Source organism: Trichoderma gamsii (genome assembly GCF_001481775.2).
Source record: "Trichoderma gamsii strain T6085 chromosome Unknown Scaffold_63.2, whole genome shotgun sequence".
Taxonomy (NCBI): Eukaryota; Fungi; Ascomycota; class Sordariomycetes; order Hypocreales; family Hypocreaceae; genus Trichoderma; species Trichoderma gamsii.
In genome coordinates this window covers 108,186-135,124 of record NW_020171400.1, presented here as the reverse complement: position 1 = coordinate 135,124, position 26,939 = coordinate 108,186, and the positions used below count along the sequence as shown (strand labels likewise).

General features: G+C 45.1%; 11 protein-coding genes across 11 annotated transcripts; 6 read left to right on the top strand and 5 right to left on the bottom strand.

The window, feature by feature from the left end:
- Positions 1-1,406: 1,406 nt before the first annotated feature.
- TGAM01_v210479 (hypothetical protein) lies at positions 1,407-2,425 on the bottom strand (the record flags this gene model as incomplete). Its single annotated transcript, XM_018809712.1, has 2 exons — positions 1,407-1,750; positions 1,807-2,425. 2 exons carry the CDS (start codon positions 2,423-2,425, stop codon positions 1,407-1,409), a joined length of 963 nt encoding a protein of 320 aa, XP_018657114.1.
- A 2,381-nt stretch (positions 2,426-4,806) lies between these two features.
- TGAM01_v210478 (cytochrome P450) lies at positions 4,807-6,247 on the top strand (the record flags this gene model as incomplete). Its single annotated transcript, XM_024550805.1, has 5 exons — positions 4,807-5,389; positions 5,446-5,577; positions 5,776-6,008; positions 6,068-6,175; positions 6,230-6,247. 5 exons carry the CDS (start codon positions 4,807-4,809, stop codon positions 6,245-6,247), a joined length of 1,074 nt encoding a protein of 357 aa, XP_024404457.1.
- A 452-nt stretch (positions 6,248-6,699) lies between these two features.
- TGAM01_v210477 (hypothetical protein) lies at positions 6,700-8,594 on the bottom strand (the record flags this gene model as incomplete). The annotated part of the gene is made up of 7 exons (XM_024550804.1): positions 6,700-7,275; positions 7,336-7,544; positions 7,686-7,722; positions 7,779-8,062; positions 8,112-8,219; positions 8,273-8,506; positions 8,564-8,594. The coding sequence occupies 7 exons, from the start codon at positions 8,592-8,594 to the stop codon at positions 6,700-6,702; spliced, it is 1,479 nt and encodes a 492-aa protein (XP_024404456.1).
- Positions 8,595-8,967: 373 nt separating this feature from the next.
- On the top strand, positions 8,968-10,007 carry TGAM01_v210476 (hypothetical protein; the record flags this gene model as incomplete). Its single annotated transcript, XM_018809710.1, has 5 exons — positions 8,968-9,009; positions 9,064-9,219; positions 9,278-9,381; positions 9,446-9,762; positions 9,817-10,007. The coding sequence occupies 5 exons, from the start codon at positions 8,968-8,970 to the stop codon at positions 10,005-10,007; spliced, it is 810 nt and encodes a 269-aa protein (XP_018657112.1).
- An 879-nt stretch (positions 10,008-10,886) lies between these two features.
- Positions 10,887-12,164, bottom strand: TGAM01_v210475 (hypothetical protein; the record flags this gene model as incomplete). Its single annotated transcript, XM_018809709.1, has 1 exon — positions 10,887-12,164. The coding sequence occupies one exon, from the start codon at positions 12,162-12,164 to the stop codon at positions 10,887-10,889; it is 1,278 nt and encodes a 425-aa protein (XP_018657111.1).
- A 632-nt stretch (positions 12,165-12,796) lies between these two features.
- On the bottom strand, positions 12,797-13,648 carry TGAM01_v210474 (carbonate dehydratase; the record flags this gene model as incomplete). Its single annotated transcript, XM_018809708.1, has 5 exons — positions 12,797-12,926; positions 13,005-13,122; positions 13,366-13,422; positions 13,483-13,553; positions 13,614-13,648. The coding sequence occupies 5 exons, from the start codon at positions 13,646-13,648 to the stop codon at positions 12,797-12,799; spliced, it is 411 nt and encodes a 136-aa protein (XP_018657110.1).
- A 692-nt stretch (positions 13,649-14,340) lies between these two features.
- Positions 14,341-15,404, top strand: TGAM01_v210473 (polysaccharide deacetylase; the record flags this gene model as incomplete). The annotated part of the gene is made up of 3 exons (XM_018809707.1): positions 14,341-14,460; positions 14,539-15,191; positions 15,254-15,404. The coding sequence occupies 3 exons, from the start codon at positions 14,341-14,343 to the stop codon at positions 15,402-15,404; spliced, it is 924 nt and encodes a 307-aa protein (XP_018657109.1).
- A 940-nt stretch (positions 15,405-16,344) lies between these two features.
- On the top strand, positions 16,345-17,891 carry TGAM01_v210472 (transmembrane amino acid transporter; the record flags this gene model as incomplete). Its single annotated transcript, XM_018809706.1, has 4 exons — positions 16,345-16,474; positions 16,843-17,029; positions 17,096-17,368; positions 17,537-17,891. 4 exons carry the CDS (start codon positions 16,345-16,347, stop codon positions 17,889-17,891), a joined length of 945 nt encoding a protein of 314 aa, XP_018657108.1.
- A 329-nt stretch (positions 17,892-18,220) lies between these two features.
- TGAM01_v210471 (NADH:flavin oxidoreductase/NADH oxidase) lies at positions 18,221-19,369 on the bottom strand (the record flags this gene model as incomplete). The annotated part of the gene is made up of 1 exon (XM_018809705.1): positions 18,221-19,369. The coding sequence occupies one exon, from the start codon at positions 19,367-19,369 to the stop codon at positions 18,221-18,223; it is 1,149 nt and encodes a 382-aa protein (XP_018657107.1).
- Positions 19,370-19,969: 600 nt separating this feature from the next.
- On the top strand, positions 19,970-21,681 carry TGAM01_v210470 (amidase; the record flags this gene model as incomplete). The annotated part of the gene is made up of 3 exons (XM_018809704.1): positions 19,970-19,998; positions 20,063-20,685; positions 20,744-21,681. 3 exons carry the CDS (start codon positions 19,970-19,972, stop codon positions 21,679-21,681), a joined length of 1,590 nt encoding a protein of 529 aa, XP_018657106.1.
- Positions 21,682-22,584: 903 nt separating this feature from the next.
- On the top strand, positions 22,585-25,563 carry TGAM01_v210469 (hypothetical protein; the record flags this gene model as incomplete). Its single annotated transcript, XM_024550803.1, has 6 exons — positions 22,585-22,816; positions 22,891-23,307; positions 23,358-23,627; positions 23,741-24,788; positions 24,847-25,262; positions 25,319-25,563. 6 exons carry the CDS (start codon positions 22,585-22,587, stop codon positions 25,561-25,563), a joined length of 2,628 nt encoding a protein of 875 aa, XP_024404455.1.
- Positions 25,564-26,939: the final 1,376 nt, after the last annotated feature.

Below are 26,939 nucleotides of genomic sequence, written 5' to 3'. Positions count from 1 at the left end.
ATTGACTGTGCATACAAAATGGCAGACCTGTGTCGCATTTTAAGTATGCCCATGAATTGGTAATATAACACACTCGCGAACGATAAAGATGTTTGTGCAACTATTAATGTTCATAATTAAAAGAAAAGTACAATGGTGTAGGTCTATTTGCCATTTTGACTCTAATCCACGATATCTCTTAAGCCTGCGTTCACAGTTATGTAAGCCGTACCACGTATCAAGTGCCTGGGGCTAATGAAAGGGCTGTCCATTTAGTGGGAGGCATTACTTCGCATAGCAGTTTTCTAAGCGCTCTTTCTGCCCTCTAGAAGCCGAGGCAATGCAAAGGCCACCGATATATCAATTGACATACAAAAGCGGCTTGAACATACCTCAGCCAAGTTTCACATATATGGAGAAAGATAAATAGCACTCCTAAAAAAGGCTTTCTGTTCTAGCCAAATCGTATAGTAGGACTACTCTGCTTGGCTGCTGTACCACTTTCGTTGCAACAATAACCACCTACTAATGGCAGCGCAGCGAGCTTATTAGATCTCGATCAATTAATCTTTTAGTTGATACCGCCAGCTTGGTGGCAAAGGTTCCGGGACAAATATCCAGGCATTTGCACTAGTGCTATATGATTGTAACAATTCTGGTAAGCTACGGGGGGCAAAAGAGCAGAGCAGTTCTTGTAGATATAATTGAGCAAAGGTACGAAGGAGATTTGCGTAGCCGCAATTGGAGAAAATCGCACTTGCAGCTTTGCTCTTATAAATGGGCTGGAAAACTAACGCTAAATAAAGCTTAAAGATACTTCTTTAGCATTTGGTTAGGACAGAATCTTTTGCCGCCTTTATAACATAAGAAGAACCTCCTGTTTAGTGTTTTACTATGCCTTTCGTACAATACCACAATGGTTCTTTTACCACATTATGACGCCCCATAAAAGCTATGTATTCGTCCTTAATGCTACATCTTAACAAGAATCATAGATTACCGCTTAACGCTTTGATGACATTGTATTGCACTCCAAATAGGACAAAGCCCGACTTCCTAGCTATACTTGATATAAATTTCATTATAGAAGAAGTGGCTTCCAAGCGAAGGAAAAAAGGAATGCGCTAAAAGCACCACCTGTCTGCCTGCATGCTTTCCAAGGCGGCCTCAATCAAGCATGGTGACTTCGATCAGCGCAGCAGCTTCGCTCACTATTATGAGCGCTTTGAGCGGGCATCAAGATTTTAATTATCGTATCTCATTCGATTACTCAGAAAACATTAAGCTATCAGGAAGATAGACCAGGTTAGAGATCCCCTGGTTTGCTCTCCGTCTTGCGGAGCCGCAATAGCCTCAGTCTTAGTGCTAGGCAATAACAGCCCTTTCCTCTTAGTTCTAGAACTAGAGCCAGCGAATGTTCCTCCAACTTATAAAAACATAAAATAAGAGGCGGAAACCGCCAAAAGCAGTGTTGCCCCGAGATTCGGTACAGAATAAGTACCGGCGATACCCGGGTGATCGCCATTTCCACTGTCATTGCCTGTTTTATTTGATGCGTCGGGATCTCGGCTGCCACTGGTGACATTGTTGGGGCGCAAGCACCGCAACGCTGCGCCGGTGACATTTATCGTGTCGGATACATGGCTCCACGTGAAGAGTACAGGCCAAATATTTCTAATCGCCGCATCATATTCTGTTTCGTTATCGCTCGATGTCGGTTCCAAGCCCATTGTGAAAAATCGGCCGCCCGTAAGCAATTCCTTGGTAAATTCTTGAACGCGTTAGCTCTTCGCTCCTCTCCTCTGTAAGATAGTGCGATTAACCTACCGAACGAGGTCGAATCCATCTGAGAGGCTCCGTCCCCAGACGACGATGGATCAAGCCACTCTTCGCAAGAGTTTGGCACAATAATCGAATTACAATCACTTGAGCCGTTCTTGACCGAATCTCGCAAATCTTTCTGGCACTGTTGGGATAAGAAGTCGCAGTTTCCGCCTTTGCCAGCATCATCCTGGTTGTCCGCTGTCGCGTTAGATCTGAGACCAAACATGACGTGGCCGCACATTGTCGAGTCGCTCGTAAGATTGGCAGCCTCTTTTTTGTCAATGTTGCTGAAACCCATAGAGACCAACTGGGTAAACTGCTTTTTTTCAGCGGCGCTGAGGTTTTTATCACTAGATCCATTAAGCGGGATATCAGCTTGAAGTGAGATTTCGACGGCCCAGAATTTCCCTTCGAATGACAAGGGCTGTTTTGGATTAGAAGTGTTGAGTGCTGGAACACTGAAAGAACCAGTGGCATTGGCTTGCGAAGAAGGTCTGAACGAGCTATCTGGAAGGCCGAATGGCGCCTTTTCGCCAATGGTAAAGGATTCCTCTGCGTCAACATTGCCACTGACTAGGGATGCCAAGAAGGCGACGTAGGCTACTCGGCGCAAGGAAGCCATTGTTATTGAGTATGGGTGTAAAATGTAAAATAAAGCTGTGATGTTACGATAGCAGCAATTGTTCTCAACGGTATCTTTTATAAGTGCAAAACGCGCGTTGGAAAATTCCCAGCTATATGATAGAGTACACTTACATAAAGACACCGATACTGGTCTCATTTTATAAATAGTATCTCTATCATTCTCCAAGGCTAAGCCACTTATGCAGCGCCACGTGAGCCTTGGAAAGATGATGAAAGAAAAGTAGGCGACGACAGAAAGCACCGAAAATAGACGAGGGATATCTTGTAGTTGAACATCAATGCAGGGCCAACGCTGTTAGTGCTTTTTATTATCCTAAATAAAGATTAGTACTCGCTAGAATCCCCTGAGGATTAGCGATCGCCGTATAGAAACTATTGGGGGGCTGACGCCGGTGATTCGTAGCACTTACAAAGCAACAGTTGAGATAGTTCAGAAGGAATTAAAGCAGCCCCTATTCCTTGGTATATTACTCATCCTACGACATAGCGGAAACATCACGGAGTAAATAGGGCCCTTTGTGAGCTCTGACCGTCGCTAATATGACGCTATATCCGGTTCACAAGGACAAGAATTTACAGAATATATGAATCGGCCGGCTTGTATGCGCATCTGTTCAACAACAAAGGCATATGTGAGGGGAGAATCATGAACTCTGGTAGCATACTGAGAGTGGTAAGCCATATCTAGTGCAATAGCTAGTAGCGATATAAAAGTAGGTAGTCGATATAGCAGATCGAGTGTCAGGAGATAGTAAATGTAACGGTTAATCGGTAAATGATGTTGCCACTGACATAGACTAACTTCAAGCGCGTGATCTCACATAAAAAGATAAGACTGCCTCATTCCAAGCATAAGAAAGGAGCGTGCAATTAAAGTATAGTTTTGCAAACATAAAGAGCATACTTACGTACAATAGTAGAAACAAAAGTATGAATGAGGCTAGAATTAACCACCAGACGCAGAGTAAAAGACAGTTTCTTCGCTACATCTTGACTCATATTAGTTTTAAACCCCTCAAGGATACGTGTGTTGGCTGTATATGAGGTGATGATCGGATTAATTGAAGAATACTTTAACAATGTTAAGATAATGACACGGTCTAGGTGACTACAATGTTGCGCTGTAACTAAAGAGTGGCCCAGTCACTAAGGTGTTGCTCCGTGACCAGTGTTGCTACGTAATCAAGTCCGGCTTTGGTCGGTCTAGTAAAAGATTAGTTCGATCAATACAGATGAGGACACAGCTCTAACTGCGAAATCACACCCTACAACAGTTCTCTCGCTGTTCAGAAGATATGTGATAATTGATGTCGTCGCGAGAAAGTGATATCGTGTCCATCGCAAATATGAGAAAAAAGAAAGGATGAAAGTATTCGAATAATGGCGATTCAGATTTTGATGGCCTTTATAGTACCTGAACTATCTGTAGGAGCAACAGTGGAACACTTCCTCTTATATGTATATTCCGTGAGCTTAAGTAAACGAAGAGACATCTGCCTCAATTTAATGTAAAATTATTTACTACAATTTGTAGGAAAGGTCACCGCTCGCCGGTTGAGTATACGATTGATTTGACTATTGCTTCCAATGTCCTGAGAATGTAAGCAATTTGTCGAAACTAAGCCTGACAAGACAGAGAGGAGTAAGTAAGAGAACAGTCCTTCAAGTCTAGCGGCGCAGAATACTCTTGGTTTTATTTCCATTCAATGTTGTGGATGCTGAAAGGGGCCGTTTGGTAGTTAATTATCACTAGGTCTCATAAATTGCGAATGAAAAGGAGGCTGTGCTAAGTCGAGAGGAATCAGACCGAAAAATTTTTGCTGACCTGAGGATCTAGAGTCGCACTACAACAAATCGTCTAACTCTAAAAGAATCATCGAGAGGTATTCAGTAATAGTGACCACAAGGATGAGGCTTTGGACACTGCATTATTGGAACGGTATGATGCTGTGCGAGGCAGGTATGAGAAAATCGCTATAGAATACTATCTGACGTTATTAAGCACTCGAGATAAGTTTGAAACCTTATAGAAGTATTCGAAGTGCGAAAGTCTTGTCCATACCATTCAAGGTTTGAGCTAGTGGAAGCTATCTCCTTTTGAGCCTCGAGATTAGGAATCACGACCCTAATACCTTTTCGACGTGATCGTCAGCTTACTTTTGATCTCCATTACCCACGAAGCCTTCTTACGTTGCGCCCGCAGAAATTGCTAGATTAATTTCTTTTCCACGTGAGTGGCAAGCTGTTAATGCCAACAGACGCCAGTTATCAACTCTGCTGACAGCGAAATACGACAATGTGATTGATGCATTACTTTTCTTGGTGAATTATCTGTCTAATCAAATAAAGAATAAAACAATGGTGCAACTGCTTAAACTATTCGAGGCCGCTGATTTATGGGGCATATGCTTGCTGGCGGCGGCTATATATTTTGTCTCACTTATTCTCTATCGCCTCTATGTGCATCCTTTGTCCGACGTTCCCGGTCCCAAGCTTGCCGCAATCACTAGCTGGTATGAAACTTATTACGATCTTTTCAAGACACCTGGCGGGCAGTACTGGAACAAGCTCGACGAACTCCATAACACCTACGGCCCTATCATCCGTATTAATCCAAATGAGGTTCAAATTCACGATCCAGAGTTCTATACTCAGATTTATGCTGGGGGGCCGAATAAACGAAATCGGTACGCACGCAGCGTCTCGGGTAATGGCTCACCTGGATCCATGGCTTCGGCTGTTTCTCACGATCTACATCGGCTCCGCCGAAGCTCATTGAATCCATTCTTTTCAAAAGCCGCCGTGCTAAGACTCGAAGAAAGAATCCAAAGTAGAGTTAGGATCCTCTGTGAACGTTTCTCTGGCTTTCTAGAAAGAAAGGAAATAGTTGACGTGAGCGTGGCAATGACTTCGCTAACCTTGGATATTATCACAGAATATTGTGAGTTTATTCAGTGCAAATTATTACTTCGATTACCATCTGATAATTAGGAAAAGCATTCGGAGAATCTTGGAATCTTATGGATAGAGATGACTTGAGTTACGACTTCATCAAGGTGATGAGAGGCGGCTTTGAGACACTCCAGATTCGGAAGCTTTTTAACTCAGTCATTAACCTGATCCCACCCAGTATTCTAGCTTGGTCCAGCCCAGACATGAAAGTCTTTTTCGAATTCAAAGATGTATAACTCCATTTCCAACGGTGAAATCGCCAATGCTGATTATTCATGCAGAGATGTTTTGAAACATGTCGAATGATCAAAATCTCTCATAGCGATACGAAAGTGGATTCGGAAACTAGACAAACGCGAATTAATCTTTTCACAGAGGCACTGGACAGGCTTCCAAAGGAAGAGACTGAGACGCAAAGACTTGCAGACGAAGCTCTAGTCCTTATCACAGCGGGCTCTGAGACAACTAGCAGGGCATTAGCAACGATCATCTACCATGTACTAGAAAATCCAGACATATGCACTAAATTGCAGCAAGAACTCGACATAGCGATACCAGATGCTACCATGGAAGTATCTTACTCAACTCTTGAGGCTCTACCTTACTTGGTAAGTTTCTACATCAACTCTGTTCTCTCAATTATAAATAATGACTGACTTCCTACAAGACGGCGACAATCAGAGAATCATTGCGCATTAGTGCGCTTGTGCCAAACCGCTCTCTACTGACAGCAGATCAGCCATTGCAATATAAGCAATGGAGCCTAAACCCAGGAGTGAGTATTGAAGAACCCGATCTAATTCATGAAGGTTATGCGTGACGGCCATAGGCTTACCCGAGCGCATAAGACCGCTTTTTGCATGAGCACTTCCAAGTATCTTCTCGATGCCTCCATCTATCATAGTCCTACTGTATTTGATCCCGAACGCTGGCTTGGTGACCCACAGAGTACACAGAAACTCCTTCACCATTTTGCGCCGTTTTCCAAGGGACACCGAGGATGTATTGGAATGAAGTAAGCTTTATGCATGCATATTATGTCGATATCGCTGATAACTTTGACTAGTCTTGCGTATGCCGAGCTATATCTTGTTTCTGCTCATCTAATCAGACGCTTTGACATGCGCTTGTGCGATGTAATCAGAGAGAGAGATGTGGACACCGTACGAGACGCTTTTATTGGATTGCCCAGTAAGGAATCCAAAGGTGTAAGGATCGAAATAACTCAAACACGGAAATAAGAACGACATGATGCCCGTAGAGCATGCAGTAAAATATTCTTTCTGAGAGCTTCTTATATTAGACAAAACTTGGCATGATTTGGTAGGAAGTTATTACAGCGTCCAACTTATTCAAGTAGTCTAATTCATAATCCACCGCAAGGTCATCCTGCACCCATATATGCTGGAGAATACTTTGTAATTCACGCAAGCTTCTCAAACTCGAGGTCGCCATTGCCCTTTCGATCTGTCTCAGAATTCTTCTTCTTTGTTCATCCGTCCGAGCCTCACATCCAATAATAAGAAGCGGGAAGGTCGGATTAAAGCTTCCTAAGTCATCGAGAAGTATGTGCGCTTTGTCAATCATTGCATCAATTTGTGGTGTTGACCCTGAAAAATTTCGTGATGCTCTTCGAAGATAAATTAGAGCGGCTAGTTTAAAAAGCTCTATCGTAGCCACCCAGGCTGTGCTCGAGCCCGGCATAGTATCCGATGTCGCCAACGGAACAATATTGGTTATCGTATTTTCGAGGCAACGCAATGATCTTTCATAGTCTTCGTTGTGGTAAGATGAGTCCGTCGGTTTCCGAATCGTCTCGAACATAATATGCAAATATCGAAGAATCTCATGTGAGCAGTACGATACGTCGTTAACCTATCGACTATTAGATCAATGATGTTGAAAATATGAAACATCATAACTCTTCAGACCAACCTTTCGTAATTGGCAAGTACCTCGGTCCACCGGCATAGAATTCTTTGTTCTGTTATCAGATTCTTTGTGCATATACCAGTGTCGGATGCTAAACCGGGCCATGACCATATGATACTCTACCCAGCCCAAAAGTCCGGAAAACTCTCGTTGAAAACACTGGCTTCCGACGGATGCGTTGTCGATTAATTGTTTAGCTTCACTTAAGTGACCTAAAATGCAAGATGTATATTAGAAATGGCGTTGAAGAACCTAATCACCTATTTCAGGGCAAGGCAGCACAGCAACGAATATTGTAGCGAAATACGCTTTGAGCCAAGAAAGTAGGCAAAGAGAAATCATGTATCACTTACAGAACCACACAGATACCGAGTTTGGCATTCCGAGCATCTTGAGCGCTGGTAAGCGTTTGTTCACAAACGATATAGACACAAACTCGAACATACCTCAAGATGACAGAGTATCATACAAGCTGCAATATGCTGAACTATCATGGGATCTTCAATGGAGGGGATGCAAGATGTGATCAGGATACGGAGAGCGCGAGCTTTGAGCCGGTAAACATCCGCTTTCAGACCATTACGGTGGAACGACGAGAGAGCCAGTGCTGATTGTAGTACAGCCATTGAAGCTGGTGAACTATCTGAAAGAGCTAAACGTATTAAAAGACTTAGGAAGTCGGTCTTATTGGGCTCGAAAATAGCCAATGTGAAAGGCGCCGTATATATAACTACAACTATGAGCTTGGCCAATTTCTGCGATACTGGTATTATACTTACAGTGGTCAAGAAGCTCTCTTTCCCCATAAGATAGTTTGATCGGGAGCCATGATAGTGTCGCCGGTGGATCAATTACCTGGATGGAAAAACCCTCATGGCTACTGAGTCCTATTTCCGGATATATTAGCTAGGTGATAAGCCAATTCCGTAAAAAAGCTGACCTTGATTCATTCGTAAGTAATGGTGAAGCTGAATATCCCATGTTGTCGTATTTACAAAGTCCATTTGGGAAACACTTTTGGCAGTCTCGAATCCATTCTGAATAGAATGAGTCAAGCTGCGCTTCGTATTGGCAGTCGCTGGCCACGACAGTCGCAATCCATACTGACACAGCCTATTAGACTTAGCGCACCGAGAACATTGTGGGCGCGCGCGGTTGCAAACGGCTCTGGAATCTGTGACACTTGAGTAAATGAGTAGCGTAGCGACTCACACAGCGCAGAGGAAACTACCTTTACAAGCCCAGCACTCATTCGAAAGCATTGTGAACTACTTCCTTTACTGTTATGTCCGGAGTTTTCCTGGAATTGATCAAAGAGTTGCCATGTTTCCTCTTTTGTAATGCGCGTTGTAAGGTGGAGAAGTATGGGATTCAAATACATTTCTAATTACTAATACTCACTTGCCTTTCCGTTTTGAGAAGATTGGCAACTTTTTTGTATCTTTGCATTTAAGGTGGACCCTCGGTTCAGGCGCATCATGTATTAGCATCATCACAGATTTGAAATCAGTAAAGACGGGCAAATGAGACCATGGTCGATATATAAATACAGCACGGTTGCTGTACATTCGAGTCTATTTTTTTAAAATCATCGAACAATCTCTATCAAATTTAAAACATTTTGAACCCGTCACAATGTCTTCTTGGGTGATTACCGGAGTCTCGCGTGGCCCTGGTGTAAGCTCTTATGCCATATATACAAGAGAGTGTCATTAATACTTTATTGTTTAGTTTGAGTTCCTCCGCCAACTCTCTGAGAATCCAAGCAATACTGTCTTTGGCCTTGTCCGTGACAAAGCAGCCGTCGAAGCCAAGGTTGCCGATGAAATTGGCCGGAAGAATATTTACATCATTCAGGCCGACACCACGGATCCGGTGGCGCTGGAGGTAAGCTAATCAAGGATTACTGGAATTTGAAGTCGAAACTAATACCAAGACTTTATAGAAAGCAGCTCAGCATGTTTCTGAAAAAACCAATGGCACGCTGGACTATGTCATAGCCAATGCCGCACTTCAGTCCAAGACTGCGTTAGTTGGTTTTGATACCCTGTAAGTTCTAGACAGGGCAAGAAGTATGTTTGAGATGTCACATTCAAGACTAACTATTCAACAGGAGCCGCGATCCGAAGGCTCTTGAACAGGATGTGATCGACCATTTCCGAATCAATACTATCGGTGCCATCCATCTTTTCAATATTTTCATGCCCCTGATTCTGAAAGGCCAGGCAAAGAAAGTCATTGCTATCTCCACGGGCATGTCGGACACTGAGATGACTCTCAAGGCTGATATTTACCAAGCAACTTCCTATGCGATGAGCAAAGCAGCTCTCAATATGGCTGTAGCCAAGTTCAGCGCTCTGTACCGCGAGCAAGGCGTTCTTTGCATGGCCATTTGCCCTGGTGCAGTGGACACTGGCAGTCTTGATATTAGTAAGTAGCTGTCTTAACAATTGAAGTAGATAATGTTTGCTGATACCGCGATAGAAACTGAGGAGGAAGGGAAATTGGCTATGGCCATGTTTGACAAGTTCAAGCAGTATTCACCTACCTTCCAAGGGCCTATGAGTCCAGAGGACAGTGCCAGATCGGTTTTGGCGCTTGTGAATAAGGCTACTGTTGATGGTGGTTACGCAGGCGTCTTCCTTTCCCATACAGAGTCAAAGCCGTACCTTTAAGACTGAGAAAGAAGGTGGCGTCGGTTCTTTGCAAAATCTGCACAAGCCTTCAATGTACCAGCTCAATATTTCCTGTTGGCTCTAAAGCTATCTCTTGAATGCGTCTGATACTGGAATAGTTTATACTATGGCATCTGCAAGTAACTAAGGACTTGGTAAAAGAAAAAGCATTGAATAGATACCGCCCAAAAGCAATTCTTGGCAGGCATGAACGGTTGGCAATATATGAGGCGGTGCATGAAGGGCAGTAGCCAGTTTGCATTGACATAGTTCCCTTATATATCAAGAGACACAATAGAGTAAGCGGTCAACGTTTTGTTTCATGAAATGGTTGATTCCTACGCGACAGTGCGGCCTTTGAACACTACTGGGTGGAATTATATTGCCTACCTCTTTTCATGGCGGCGTAGCAAATTGTATAAAACAATAAGCTCTGCCATCATGCTATTACACACTGGATTTCTTCAAGTTCCAACTTCATCTTGTTCCGCAAGTATACTCCAGTGACCGGCGTCTAGCTCCATTGCAGGACGGTAGGGCGTTAAACCAAGAGATTCCACATCTCTGACTCCCTGTGCTCGGCGGACAACACGGTTTATACCCAAAACGAATATGAACGGCTTTAACCACGATTTGAATCCGTTCATAGCCTCGTATCCATTCACTACATCTGTGAAGAGGTGTTATGGCTTGTGACAAACATATAGGCCACATGATTCTTATGAGCCGGTAAATAGAGCTTTGGTGCACAATGACTGATGGAGAATTAGATGCGGACAGCCAAATTTACTCGATGCCGAAGGATGAAATATTAAATTGTAGAGATATAAACGTTTCCGTAATAGAAGTCAACTATGATTTTGTGAAAATTATCGTCTGTTATCCGTGAGTCGGCGTGCCAAATGTAGGCCCAGCGACTCCCTCTTTCGACTCGTATATCCGCTGCAAGAAACAGCTCGTCGTTGGAGGTCCTGTGAGACTCGTCCAGAACGCATAAAAGCTGACACCAGCGCCGGAATTAGGGCCGCAAATGTAGATAGCTCTTGCTCCCTCATTAGAAGCAAGATTAATGTATGTCCCGTCCGACTCTCGACTGATTACAAACTGCAGTGGTCGGCAGGTTGAGCATGCCTGGACGTTGGCTAGTTTGTCGAAAGCGAGGGTTTCGCTATTCACACCGTTGTGGACGAAGGCGACCCAAGTCTGGTCTTCTGTTCCCGTGGCGGACGAGGCAGCTACTCGAGATTGCATGATAGTCAGGCAGCCCTCTGGAGTGAGACCCATACGAGGAGCTGTGGTGTTGGCTCCTGCAATTGTGGCAGCCTGAATCTTATTGGTAGGGCTGAAATCTCGGTTCACGAGAAAATTGCCCGAGAAAAAGTTGTCCGCCGCTGGGCGCACGTTCCGGATGTAAAAGTTTCCAGTTGCAGAGGCAGTGGGGGTGGTTGTGACTGTGGATGTTACCACTGATACTTGAGTGGTAGTCGCTGGAACAACGGTCGTGCTGTCAACCGTCGTAGTCTCCACCACTTCGGCAAGAGTGGTGGTTTGATAAGAAGTAAGAATCTGTGTAACTTCAGGCGCCGTTGTTGCTGCTTTATCCGTTTCCGTGACCGTTACTGCTGGTGCTGTCGCCGTGGCGTAAATAGTTGAGATCGGGATCGTCAGACAAGCACAGCCACTGGATATTTTACTCGGGTCGTATAACTGAGTAATTCGCTGCGAAAGAGGCGTTGAGAGAGCACGTCCCTGCACTACCGGGCCTGCTGTCACGGTGATGAACTGCGTCGTAAGTGACGTGTCGGTCACAGTGCTCGTTTCGGTGTGTACGTTTGTGACCGTGGTAGTCCGCGTGGGAATCACCGTCTCGACCAGCTCTGTGTAGATTGTGGCAGTTGGAGACACATCGGTGAAGATCTTAGAGTATGCGGTGGTCGTTGGTGTCACAGTCGTGGCTGTGATAGTAGAAGCTGGCAATTGGAGATACGTGCTACAAAAGGGCAGCACTTCCGGCAGGTTGGACGGCGAGCGCAGCAGTTGGAGGAAGTCGTCTGGGTAGCACTTTGGGCGACAGCCACGGGCGGGAGTTGCCTGCGCCAGAGGAGCTGCTAGCAAAGCTGCCAGGGACAATGATAATGTGCTCATCTGAGGCCACATTTTCACGAGTGATGTAAATATTTACAAAAATGTCAAGGTTGAATGTGTGTCGATGGCGAAGACTTGCTTATCCGTATCGTGAGAAAGATTTTATGGCTACGAGAGCGGGCTGCAAGTATTGCCCTAATGCACTTTTCATTAACAAAGTGGTTCAGCTTTGGCTTCCCAATCTACGTTTAGGCCATCTTGATTAAACTACTAACTTGGCGATGCGCTAACAATTCTTTCAGCCAATGAAGCCTTGATGTTTAAGCTTAAGATAGCTCTATTTGTTCAGCTGAGCTGGGCGGAGCGGAGAATATTGGTTTTACTGTGGATCTAATTTGGCAGTCGGCGAAGTCACTAGTCCAGGGGTACGCGTGATGGCATCCGTAGATCGAAGCCTACGTGTTTCCAATCAGCCAATAAATTAATTACAGCGCTAACCCTTTCATGAGCTAGATAGTCAAAAATTGTTTACACTTTAATGTCCAGGTAGGATGGAAAAGAGGTTTCAAAATTTAGCCATGATCAGCTGAATGTCTGGCATGTGAAGAGCTGTCTGTATCGCCCACGCGTAAAATCACAGGTGCACAATTTGTGTAAACAGATAGCTCGCTCCGTAGTCAAAATAGTAAATTCGACTGAACTTCTCACACAACTTCTTTGAGTTTGCCAGTTTTTATATCATAAACATAGCCCTTGACGTTGTCTCTAAGCTCTTGTCGAATAAATTTCTGTTCTTTCAGAAGGCGCAAATCCTCACGGACGCTCTCTTCCAACCTGGAAGCCCATGTACGTCAATATACTGAAGAATAAAAGGTGTTGCGCACTTGGAGACGGCGATTGCATTGAACATACCTATCGCTAGATCCAAAAGTATCCCAAGACAGTGAATCGACCTTGCCATCGAGATTCGGATATTTAAGTCTTAATTTTTGCCGAAGGTTGTTGTCTGTATGATACGTGAAACCGCAGTCTAATGTGATGTTAGAGATGTTGCAAGTCTTTTCATTTCTTCTGCAGTTTGGCATCTAATAATTACCTGTATGGTGAATGACAATAATATTCTGCAACGCTCCCTCTTGAGTCGCTTCCATAAAGATTAGATCACTTAGATTCGGCTTAACACGTCCACCGCAGTTTCTAATAACAAATGCCTCTGTTCGTGGAACTCGAGTTAGTGAATACATTAATAAATACAATTTATACATTCGCCTACCTTCTGGAGATATCTGGAGGAATTCTTGAATTGGCACACGGAGGTCAATGCAGCAAACTTGCACATAGCGTTTTAGTCCTCAAAATGGCGCGATTCACGGATTTCTGGATAACATACAAATGATAATCGGAGAGGGCTTGACATCTCGGAGATCAGGCCTGGGAACATGTGCTGTCTCCGAGTACTCTCTGGGCTTGGTTAGTATATGCTTTCCATATAGCTTCAGGTGTCTGTGGGTGGTTTATTACCGGTTTCGTTCCAGCAATTGATCCCAAGTAGTCATTTTGAAACATATGGTATTAAGAAGTACAAAAATGTTATCGTCTTTGTTAGTATCATAAGCCAGATAAGCTATATTTAAAATGGCGATCATGAGCGACAAGCAACTGACTTAGAGTTATCTTGAACATACAAATACATATACTGGCTATGCTTTGTTACCCCAGAGCCTGTTCTTTGTCGTTCATAGTGTTTCCCAACCCGTATGTGGAATCATTGGAGTTTATCATTTTACTGTGCCATCATCAGATTCAGGCATATTATCTTTGTGTTGCTTCTTGATTTGTAATTTGCCATTAACTTTGCGTAGAAAATGCAAGACCTCCAATCCAGCCGGCCGACATCATCGAGTTGGAGGTTAGCTTTCAGCCTACTCCAACAGTTATGTGGGTCAACGCCCAATTGTCTCCAAGCCCACTTGAAGTAGCTGGCTTAGGATGGGGCGCCTCCTCCATGGAGGAGATCACCGGCTAATCCAACTTTGAACAACCTCGGAGCTCCTATCATGTTATGAAAAGGATAAGATTATAGATTATTCATGTCTTGACTGTGCGCGAGTGGTTTAGCACCTTCACACCATAGGAACCCTTCCTCACCCTGCTCTTGCGCTTGTGTAACCTATACCACAACCATAAATTGGCGCGGGGTCAACTGTGCTTTCTGAAAATATTCACTCATTGACAATCTTACCAAGCCATGGGGAAAAAACGCGTTTTGGTGAGCTGGGGTGTTGACGTTGACGCTGTTGCAGGATGGCTGGGCTCCTACGGAGGAGAGGACTCAACAAACGACATCAGCAGAGGCAAGACCAATTTTGTGTGGCCACTCTGATTGAGTAACAACGGTGCTAAGACTTTCTATGCAGGGATATTTGCTGCCACTGTTGGAACACAGCGCATGCTAAAGATGTTCGATAAATACAATATCAAAGCAACCTGGTTCATTCCGGGTCATACTCTTGAATCATTTCCAACGGAGATGGCGGCAGTGCGAGATGCTGGTCATGAGATTGGGCTGCACGGTTACTCACATGAGAACCCAGCGGACATGACGTTGGAACAACAGCGAACTGTTCTCGATAAAACCTATAGGCTGCTTACTGACTTCTGTGGCAAACCACCAAAAGGTAGTGTCGCGCCTTGGTGGGAAGCAAGCGCCGAGGGAGCACAGCTACTGCTGGATTATGGAATCGAGTATGACCATAGTCTGAGCCATCATGACTGCCAGGCGTATTATCTTCGAACTGGAGATTCTTGGACCAAGATTGACTATAGCAAACATGCAAATGAATGGATGAAACCCTTGGTCAATGGCAAGGAAACTGGGCTGGTAGAGATTCCTGCAAACTGGTACATCGATGATCTTCCGCCGATGATGTTTATCAAAGCCGCGCCAAACAGCCATGGATATGTAAACCCGCGAGACGTCGAAGATATTTGGAGAGATACTTTTGACTATTGCTACAGAGAGTATGACGAGTTTATATTTCCCATCACTTGCCATCCCGACGTCTCCGGTCGGCCACAGGTTATCTTGATGCACGAACGGTGAGTAACTCAAACACATTTATCCCGTCAATGTTTACTTACGTATTGATGAAACTATATAGCCTTATAGAGCATTTCAAAAAGCATGAGGGCGTGGAATTTGTGACCATGGGTTACATTTCTGACGATTTCAAGAAGAGAAATGCTCTGGCGGCCGGCGTTGTAACGCCGGCCCCAGCGGGCTCGATTTTGGGACAAAAGCCATCTTGTTAATACAAGACGGGACATTATTATGGCTTGTATTTAGATACGCCATCACTGACTTTAAACCTGTATTTTCAGAGTTGGTAGAAAAGAGAATCCTTCTTCTATTGCTATTCCTAGTCGTGCTCTCTCATTGTTGCGTTCTTTTCGCTACGGTGGGATACTTGCGCGAGATAGAGTTCATCATGATTTGCGATTGCTAGACTAGTTTGACAGTAAATGATAAATAACTTTTGTGCTTATGCGACGGTTCGAATAGAGAAAGGCGTCCTATCTTTTTATTAGCTTCTATTCTTGTTTTGTTTCATTTCCGCCATACCTTCAACTAGCATGTAAGCTACTGTGGTCCACTCTATTTTGAAACTACCATCGGTGTGCAAGATGCAGTCTGCAAGAACATCTGATATGAGTCAACATGAGACTGCATTCGATGTAGGACATCCCGGATGGACATGATTAGTGATTTCACGGTCTTCAAGTAGCGTCTAAGTGCTCCAACATCTCCATCCTCTCCACATTTCCAATGGTCTTAGAGTAGTACTATTCACCGGCACTCAGGACATTGACTAGACGATGGGAATTTCAACGGAAATAATTTAACAGAGGATAAGCGCTTCGATATACAGCATTCAAAGCATGGAGGTTAGCTCATAGATCTTGAAGCTGATCGACCCACATTACCTCAGGTTTGGACATCGTGGTTTAACATTAATGTTCATTCCCTTCTTAAATGTAGCTACGACAGATGATAAGAGTCCCAGCTTTCACACCCACTATGCGAAGTTTTATCTAGACTTTCATACACCAGAGTGGACTTTTCTCATATTAGATACTCAGCATACATTTGGATGATATATCCGCATCTGCTATTAGCTTATAATTCTTTCAACATCGCACCAAGCTTTCTCAGTGTAAGCGTATCTCAATTGTACTACGATTTACCACAGTCATGGTCAAGGCACCAGAGACGAGCTACGAGGTCGACCGTATCGAAACGGCGCCTGGATACGAAGAAGAGCGCTTTGAATCCCTCAAAGAAGCTGATGACAGCAACTTTGAGGTTTTCAGGAGGGGAGAAGGTACCGTCGACTTTCGCACAGTGGGTTGGATTCATGCGTCAGTAATTTTCTTAAAATGTACGAAAACCATTTTCCATTCTTTATCAATAATCCATTTGGAAGAATTATACTAAGGAACACCTCCAGACACATTTGCGACCGGAGTTCTTTCTATTCCATCTTGTATGTTTGTCTTGGGGTCGTTCCCTGGGGCAATCAATGTCGTCGCTTGGACAATACTTAATGCCTATTGCGCCATTATTTAAGGCAATTTTCGGAACTCCCATCCACGCTGTCACTCAATCGCGGACATGGCTCAGCAGTTGGTGGGCCTGTGTTGCGAGAAGTTGTGAGCGTTTTGTTCTTACTGGCGTACTTCATTTGTGCAGCATCAGGAATACTGGGTGTCTCTGAAGGCCTCAATGCACTCTCTGGACATGCAGTCTGTACCCAGTGGTTTACCTTCGTTGCTACTGTGATTGTAGCAGCACTTGCGAGCATAAGGAAATTTGAGAAGATAGCCTGGCTCGCCTGGTTGGGATTTGGTTCCGCCTTTGTTGCTGTCTTAGTAGTTGTGTAAGTTGAAAACTTTGATTGTAACCGACTATTTCAAGTTCAACTAAAACGAACAATGTTCTGCAGCTTCGGTGCCACCACACTTGATCGTCCAGCTGCTGCTCCACAAACCGGTGATTTCGATTTGGGTTTTCATGCAATTGGCTCCCCTACTTTTGTAACCGGCGTTACAGCAGCAGCGACTATCTTCTGCTCTAGTGCCGCCACGTCAGCTTTCCTCCCTGTTATCTCAGAGATGCGAAAGCCCCAAGATTACCGAAAGGATGTCTATCTCTCCATGAGCATTCTCACTTCTTCTTACCTTGCTTTTGCGCTCGTCATGTATCGGTGGTGTGGGAAGTGAGTCGCCTCTCCATCACCTGGTAGTGCCGGACTTGTCATCAAAAAAGTGGCTTATGGCGTGGAAATTGTTGGACTATGCGTCAGTGCCTGTCTATATATTCATATTGGCTCCAAGTATCTCTTTGTGCGCGCACTAAGGAACTCTCCCCATTTACAACTTAACAGCGTCGTCCATTGGGCCACCTGGCTTTCGATCACTGCCGGTGTCTCGGCCGTTAGCTTCGTCGTTGCATCAGGGATCCCCATATTCAACTACATTCTTGCCCTTGCGGGAAGCCTATGCTTTGCACCTTTAGCCATCTCTTTACCGGCGTATCTATGGCTACATGATCATTCTAGTTGGAGAACCGGGGGGGTTCTGAAGATGGCCGTCTGGACATGGAACTCTCTACTCGTTCTTGTCGGCGCATTCATGACCGTTGGAGCTACTTACGGTGTCATCCAAGAAATAATTAATGCGTACGCTGATGGAACTATTGGCTCTGCTTTTTCATGTGCCGATAACAGTAACTCTTCGTGAGATACTGTATCATTCATCTTGTTTAGCTAGGCAAAACTATATTTCTCCGTCCTCACTTGCCCCCAACGAGTGATATTGCAATAAGAGATGAACGAGTCAGCCGTGTCTTTGATAGGCTGTCGAACAAAAATTATTAACAAAAAACAAAGATGTCACAAAATCCGCAAGTACTGAACCAATATATGCTTGCGGCAAAATGTCATTCTATAAAGTCATTCGCTACATATGTACTTTTCCGCCAAATCCTAGAAAGATCCTCCAGTTATCTATATATGTTCTATTTGTACTATCAAACAACCAAGTGAGAGCATCATAGAGTCAGGATCGTATCACTCTGGCGTAATGCCCAAAGCAGCGCTTTCCCCACCGAGAGATTTGCCGGAAACAAAACCTGAAGTGAACGGATAATCAATGTAGCCTTGAGGAAAAAGGGGAGTGTAGAAGCTCGCACGGTCGTATTTGTTCAGTGGCAGTCCCTCTTTTATTCGGTATGGCAGATCTGGGTTCGCTAGAAAATGACGACCAAAAACAACGGCAACTTCATAATCTCGGTAATCTCCATTGACAGCCTTGAGTGCGTTTTCTGGAGTATAGCCACCAGCCACAAAAGTAGGTGAAGTATTTTGCCATATGTCCAATAGGAACTTGATGCTATCCGTGCATTCGATATCCACATTATTATTAACACGCGACTCAATAATATGCAGATACGCCAATCGATGTCGTTTCAACTGCTCGGAAAGAAAAGAGAACTGCGGAATTGGATCTATCATTCTCATTCCTTGGAAGAGGCTGAAAGGACTGATTCGAAATCCGACCTTGTCTGCACCAATCGCATCCACAACTGCGGATGTAACTTCAAGTGCAAATCTTGCTCTATTTTCAATGCTGCCACCCCAGATATCGTGCCTCTTGTTGCAATTGTCTTGGAGGAACTGATCAATAAGATATCCATTCGCACCATGAATCTCAACGCCATCAAACCCAGCCTGAATTGCATTCTTTGCCGCTTGCTTGAAGTCAGCAATGCAAGATATTATTTGCTCATGTGTCATCTCGTGTGGAACAGCGCAATCCTTTTCCTCATTCATTGGGGTGGCACTTGAACTTAAGAGTTTGAGCTCTCCCCCTCCCGACGAATTCAAAACTGCTGCGCGGCCAGGAGCGATGAGTTGGCAGAAGATGGTGCATTTTATTCCATGGACAGCATCAGTGATTCTTTTCCAACCCTCCATTTGAGCATCCGTCCATAGCCCAGGAGCATTTGGGAATCCACTGTGAAGTCCGGATATCAGCGTTGCTTCCGCTATGATTAAAGTGCCGGGAACCGAAGCGCGCTGCGAATAATATTCTACTGCCAATGGTAGCTGGACATGATCATCATCCGCACGAAAACGTGTGAGAGGTGCCATCACGATTCGATGGTCGAGGAGCGAGTTTCCAACTCTCAAGGGCTTGAAAAGCTTTGATTCGGTCATGATTATGTGTATAAGCGAGATAAAATGAAATTACATGATTTTAAAACCTCAGAAGAAATCCGTCAGACTACTATGTAATGTTATAGCACTTTATATATCTCTATACCTCGGAGTTCGCAAAACCCATTCATCATATCGTTCAAAGTGTTAGAGTATAGAATTTCATGACGCTGATTTCAAATCAAAAACGAACTGATTCAAGAAGTTTCTTTTGTTTCTTAGCAGTGCTTTATCTTGCACTAAATTTGGAGAGACTGAACATAGTAATCCACCTGCACCATGGAGTTGTGGGGTCGCGCCTCCAACTTTTGGAGACTCAGGTAGCGCCGCGGATTGTGGGAGACTTTACAGGGAGCATCAGCTCTATGATGGAACTCATAAACGCAGCCTCAGCGCGACACAGGAATATTGATGGATACGCCTACTGAAATTCCGCTAACTAATCTTATATTACAACCCTTCCCCCGATATCTGTATCCTCAGTGGTCAACGGCTCATTGTCGACTATTGTAACTCCCCGACCTGTCATTTCGTTTATTATTAGCGTCTTCAATCCCTACCTAGGTGTCATTGGTCGATATATCCCAGCACAGAGCTAATATGTCGGTCCTCTTCACAGCCGTCTCTCAGTAAGTTGAACTTCTCTTCCAAGATTTATGTCCTCTATTCGTAATTTACTTACTCTGGCACTAGAGGCAATCCAGTGCAGAGACAAGATGTGGAGAAGGTCTTGAATACACTGGGAGTCTCCCTTGATCCAGAAGAAGAGAGCGATTTCCACACTCTGCTTGCAGCTGTTCATGACTGCGCAGAGGAGATCCAGCGGCTACCAGACTATCAACCTACTCCAGATGTAGTCCGTTATCCGAGGGAAAATATCCATCGTCCAACTAAAGAAGAACAATTTTCGGGACAAGCCTGGGCATATAGATTTCTTATAAGAGGTACTGCTGGTGATGGTCTTCTAAGCGGCAAAACCGTCTGCCTCAAGGACGTCATCGCAGTAGCCAATGTGCCTCAGCTATACGGAACCGATATCTTCCCCGCTTGGACTCCAACAACGGATGCGACTGTTGTAACGAGAGTGCTTGATGCTGGCGCGAATGTGATTGGAACAACTACTTGCGAAAATATGTGCCATTCTACATCTTCATTTACTAGTGCTCAGGGGATAGTTCATAATCCTTTTGCCGACGGATATTCCGCTGGAGGGAGCACATCTGGGGGAGCGGCCGTTGTCGGTGGTGGCCTTGCAGATATTGCTATTGGCACTGATCAAGGTGGTATTATCCGAATTCCTTCGGCCTTTTGTGGATGTAAGTACGCATAAGCCACCGATCTCTGTTTGATCAAACGTCTAAAATCGTGTCGCAGGTGTTGGCTTAAAGCCGACTCATGGATTAGTACCGTACACAGGTATTAGCAGTGGCGACGCAATCAATGATCATGCTGGCCCAATTGCTAAGAGTGTGCTCGATGTAGCGCTCTGTCTTGACGCAATAAGCGGCTACGATGGAATAGACGATCGATGCTTGGGTGCGCCGGCACACGGACTGACGACTTTTGCTGCATCCCTGCAAGCTCAACACGGATTACTAGATGGCTTCAGGATTGGTATCCTCACGGAAGGGTTCAGCCACCCAATGGTAGAGAATAGAGTCAGAGAAGTGGTACTTGCGGCAGCCCACAAGTTTAAGAGTCTCGGTGCGACAGTTGATGAGGTATCAATACCGGATCACTTGCACGGCCCAGCACTTTGGACAATTCAGCACCGCATTGCTGGATCTCAGAATCTTCTTGGACGTCAGCATGGTAGGAGAGGCTTGTATTTGACAGAGTTGGAGCAACATCGGCTTCCCTGGACTACGGAGAGCTTTCGAAGGGGATTTGCGGCCACGAAAAACGTCGTCATCAACGGACAGTATCTTGTCGACCGCTTTCCAGGTCTTTACGGTAAAGCGGTCAATCTGGGACGCCAACTCCGGGATTCCTACCAAGAAGCATTTGAGCGATATGATGTGCTTGTCATGCCCACGGCACCAATTGTGGCGCCTAAGCACGGAAAGAAGTGCTCGCCGATAGAGGCTCTCAAGCCAAGTATGGGTATCACCATAAATACTGCTGTGTTCAATGTTACTGGTCACCCAGCTATGAGTATTCCTGTTGGCTTGGCTCCTTCTAAAGAAAAGCCCCATTTACACCTCCCCGTTGGTATGCAGATTGTTGGTGGACTGTGGAAGGAAGACAAAGTCCTTCGCGCTGGATATTCGTGGGAGAAGGCATTTGATTGGTCGCAAGAGTTTCTAGAATAGATTCCCTCTGTAGACATGCTGAGGAGGCCGCGGCAAACTCTGTACCGTAGACCTCAACGATCTCCATATGGCCCCACAGGCCTTGATAGAGCCACGTAGAAACTCTTTAATTAACACCTTAACCTCCATCAACGACAAACACATGGTCATGCTTGAAAGTTGCCTGCTTGATGCAAGGACGAAGATTGCATCTGTGGCTTCGTCCGGCTGTCCCATTAGCTGCATAGGCGCCACGTCGGTCGCCCGTTTTGGCTGTTGCTCAACTTCTTCTCTGGGCAGTCGCTGGGGCTTATGTCCCTTCAGGCCTAAACTTTCAAATTTGAATCCATTTTGCCGAATAACCAATAGTTCCAAAACAAGTTATCACTGTGAAGAATATAGAAACACAATATGCCTTTAGAGTAATCGACCGACTAAATCGTTAGCTGTGATTAATGAGGTGAGCGGTTAGGTGCGAGAGTTGGAGGAGTCTAGTAATTGGAGACGGAGAAAGATTTACGTGCATCATGGCGTCCCAAAGCGCCAAGCTGATTTATGGTGGCATAGGTATTTACAATCGCTCCCCTGCCAGGTGGCCGAAGTTAAATAGTGCCTAACATACGGTTCCCGCCTACGACATAACTATCGCGGATCTTGCTTGAGCATCCGCTTCAGCTCTGCCTGCAAGTTTAGCCAGCAATTGCTCTAACAAGTCTACAATACCCGTCACTTTATAAAGAGCCCATTGCGTAGTACTTCTGAGCCTGTAAGCCGCCGTACCTTGGTACACGTAGGCGGTACAAGCATCATACAGTGCATGTGGTCCTCTCCAATTTTTGTTTACTGATACCTCCAGTAGCCGCCTGAGGCTCCTATAGTATGAGCCTGAGGCGCATTTGCCTCCACTGTGTATTGCCTATAGGCATGCTTTTACAGGTTTCGCATTCTTGTAGTTGGAGTCATGAACCCCCCTCTCCATGCTTCTCCTGTATTCTCCACAAGTCTTCCACAATGACACCTCCAGCCTCCAGTCACAACCCCATCGAGAGTCAGCAAGTCCAAGGCCACCGTCCACCTGCTGCAAGGAAAAATCCCTGTGTTTATTGTCCACGGAGTTTCAAGCGCGCCGAGCACCTACAGCGCCATATTCGCATTCGTAAGTAATCTTTACTCGTAAGATGCAGCTTTCCAGGCTACGTTGTGTACTTACATAGCTGAATACAACTTTAGACACCAAGGATAAGCCGTATATCTGTCACTGTGGAACAGCTTTTGCACGCCGTGACCTGCTCACTCGGCATGAGAGGCTTTCTCACGACCACAATAGCCCTGGCCGAAGAGTCCAAGCATCGACCGATCTTCGAGCCACGAAGAGTGATACTGTTGCACAATCACATGCAGACGCATTAAACGCAGTAGACATTTCGCTATCCGACTGGACGGCACCTGTCTCCGGAAAGGGCACTGGGAGCCAATGGGTTGATCATGAAAACAACAGTGGCTCAATTTATCAGATTCTATCCAACGATGCACTAGGCACGTTATCGCAGGTCGAGGGGCCTGTGCATCTCGTGACGGAGACAGCGACCGATCAACAATTTGGGCAACATATGCCACAAAACAATGAAGATGGTTTTCTAAGTCCAGGTACGAATCTCTTTACAGTCAGATTCCATTGAAGCTAATCATCTCACAAGAAGCGACACTTAATTTCCTGAATGATGATGGAAGTCATTTTCAGGAATTCGCCAGATTTCTTGATGGAATAGGACTTCCGGCAGAGTGGACACCTCCCGACATTAGGCATGAACTCGATGCGAGTGAGGCTGAAGCTGAAGGCCATGACAAGAGAGAGTCGAATGACGCATACTCGACGAATGGCGAATCAGGCCCAAGTTCCCCTTTCGGTTCATGGCCACCTTCAGTACCACAAGGCGACCAGCCTTTGAGTTCTGTATCAGACAAAGGTTAATCCCCCGTCAGCCTCAACGCAGCGTCAAATTAGGCTCTTCTCTATATGCTGTTTGCTTGATAAACAATCTGTTTCTCAAGGCTGCGACTAATCTTATCGCGTTTACAGACCCCCATGATTCCACTTTCCAGACATTCTCACTGCGAGTAAACTCCGATATTCGAGCACACTTCAATGCCAACCTAGAAAATTATCACAACGTTATTCCAGATTTTGTTTTACCATCGAGGCATACTCTCACCAGATATGTCGCTGCTTTCTTCGGAGGGTTCCATTCACACCTTCAGTTTCTTCATGCTCCGACATTTCGACTCGACAGTCGCCCCATTGAACTTATCCTTGCAATCTGCGCTACAGGTGCGCAGTACTGTTTTGAGCATCGGAACGCAAAACTTCTTTTTCGCGCTGCGAAAGCCATTGTAATGGAGTCTCTGTCAAAAGAAGCAGATGCACTGCACCAAAGGGCAGAACCAGTCTCACTGCTTAAGAGTTTGAGCAGTCAACTGCTTCAGCAGCCTTCTAGTTCGCCCTCTTACACTATGCTGCCTCCAAACTCGGAGCATCCAAATTCCAGATCATACGATTCGATGGACACAATCCGTTGCTTATTGATTCTCATGGGCTATGCTACTTGGGAAGATTCAGAGCTTCTTCGTCAAGCGTTGAATCTTCAGAGCATCCTTGTGCATTCTCTTAGAGAGGTAGGACTAAGAGAAACCCAGGAGATCAGTTCAAACTCCACAGATTTATCGTGGATTGAATGGTCGGAACAAGAGTCAGTCAGAAGAACAAAACTCGTGTCATTCACCTTTATTCATGTCCACAGCATCGCATACAATGTTTACCCAGCACTTCGAAGTAATGAGATTTATCTTCGCTTGCCCTGCTCAACAAAAGAGTGGAACGCTCAATCTGCTGCTCAGTGGCAAGCTGCAAGACGCAATATAAAGGCAGAGCAGCTTTATTTCCAAGATGCCTTATCTCGTCTTCTCACAATTTCGGAAGGCAGTTCCCACATCAATCCCGTACCAGCGCCGCTTGGAAACTACATACTGCTTCACGGTCTTCTTCAAAGGATGCACCTAATACGAGAACTTTCTCTATCTACACTGGATTACTCTACGGCTTTACCAGATGAGGAGCTGAACAAGATTGAGTACGTATAGACTGTGACAATTTCTTTGTATCACGGACTTGCAGCTCACACTACACAGACGGGCGCTCCGATCTTGGACTCTGGTGTGGAAGCAAGCTCCAGAATCCAGCCTCGATCCCTCAAATGAGAATGGGCCAATCCCGTTCACATCAAGCGCCCTCCTTGGTCTTGCGTATATTCGCGCATGCGTGAATCTAGGCCCACATCGAGCACTCGAAACACGGAATCCGTCGCTCATTGCCGCTAGAATTGCAAAAGCCCCATCTCCATCACGGAGTCGTTTCTTGATCCCCGCCCTTATTTACTCTACACATGCGCTGAGCATCCCCGTCCGGCTTGGAATTGATAGCGTTGCACGTAGTCAAGCATTTTTTTGGAGTGTCCGTCACTCTCTCTCCAGTCTGGAATGTGCTGTCTTTTTGAGTAAATGGTTGTGCTCTTTATTTCCACCAAAGAATTCACAATCATTGACAGGTAAGATTTTCTCACTCATCTAATACAATGTCTTAACTAAGATCTGTATCGCAAAGAAAACGAAAAACGTATCCTCAACTGGGTTGATGCTATTGTACAAGAAGCAATATTATACTTGGACTTTGAAGAGGTAGATGCCTCGATAAGAGTTGATGTCTCACGACCGCATACGTTGGGCCTAGCAGTCCTGAGGCTTTGGGCGCGCTTGTTTAAGCACAATGTCCAATGGCCATTTATCAACATGATTGGTGAAGCATTGGAAGACTACACAGACACCTTACAGCAAGGAAAGTATTTTTAAAATCTTGACTTTTCTCAAAGAAAAGCATAAAATAATGAGGATTTGTTGCATTTATGTGGCTCAAAACGATACGCTATCCAGATAAGGGACACTCTAGGTAGGGTAGCCAACCAAGTCACAAAAGCATTATAAAGGAAATAAAATAGGTTGTATTTTAATAACAATAAGCTCACGGGAGCATTGTGAATACGAAGCTAATGAACATTGGGCGAAGACTATTCTGCTGACATTGCTGTGTGAATAATTGTTTCTTGATCAGGACCTTACTGGTTGACTCGGCATACTCTACCCTCCACCTCTTGGAAGCGCTCATTGCCAGCACATAACGGACACCAGAAAATGTCATTTGGATCAACATCTCTTTTAACCTGTACCAGGCGCTCATAATTATTGCCCCAGTATAATCTCTTCCAATCTGGGTCAAGCACGCTTGCCTGCGACGTATAAGATATTGGCAAAGAGATAAAGGTTGACACGAGTTGCGTTGAGACGCGAAGAGAAGCTTACCTCGTTGATATAAGCCCCAGTCTCGGGACTGAGGGCTTGTAAGTGGGCGATCATTTCCTCTAGATCAGACTTCACTTCATTATAAGCCGTTTGGTTGCGCGCGGGCCAGCTTTTCGCTGCGACTATAACGTCTGTAGAATACAACTTCAAGAATGCAGAGTCTCAATGGTGTCAATCTTACTAAGGTGAAGGATTGAAGTCTTCCAACCCGGCTGCACAGAAGTGGCCGTCCTGTCAGCATTGGCGAGCCCAATGCCACCAACTAGGGTACCAATGATCAGTACATTTCTCTAACAAGCGCAGTTGTAGTGTTCGGTAATAAGCCGCTGTCTTTGGCCAGATATGCAGCATTGATCAAACGCGATGTGACCAGCTCATCTGTTCCAGCGCCAGTATTGTCTTTATGCACCATGTAATAATCCATCCAACTGGCCGATATCAATGTAGAAACAGAAACGTTGAACTCGGTAAAGTGGTTCAGGATATACTTCTCAACAGGTTTGAGAATATCACGCACTGAAGTCTGATTTTAGTTCCCATGAGATCCATCCCCAGAGAGAATGCGGCGACAGGGTCCTTCGCGAAGGTTGTTTGGCTAGGACCGCCGAAAAGAGCCCCAGACATGTTATGAGAGGCGAAATACGGAAATTGAGAGAGAATATATGCAACTAGTGCGGCTGTTTGGCAATGAGACTGACGCTAGCAAAGCTCGGAGAAGGAAAAGTTCTGACCGTCGCAGATATCAGAACCCCAAAGGTATTCCCACCACCCTATTGATAATGATTCCAGTATCCGCGACCTTGAACATATTTGCAAGTGGAAGAAATGGGTACCTACGCCGCGTATTGCCCAAAACAGGTCTTGATTCT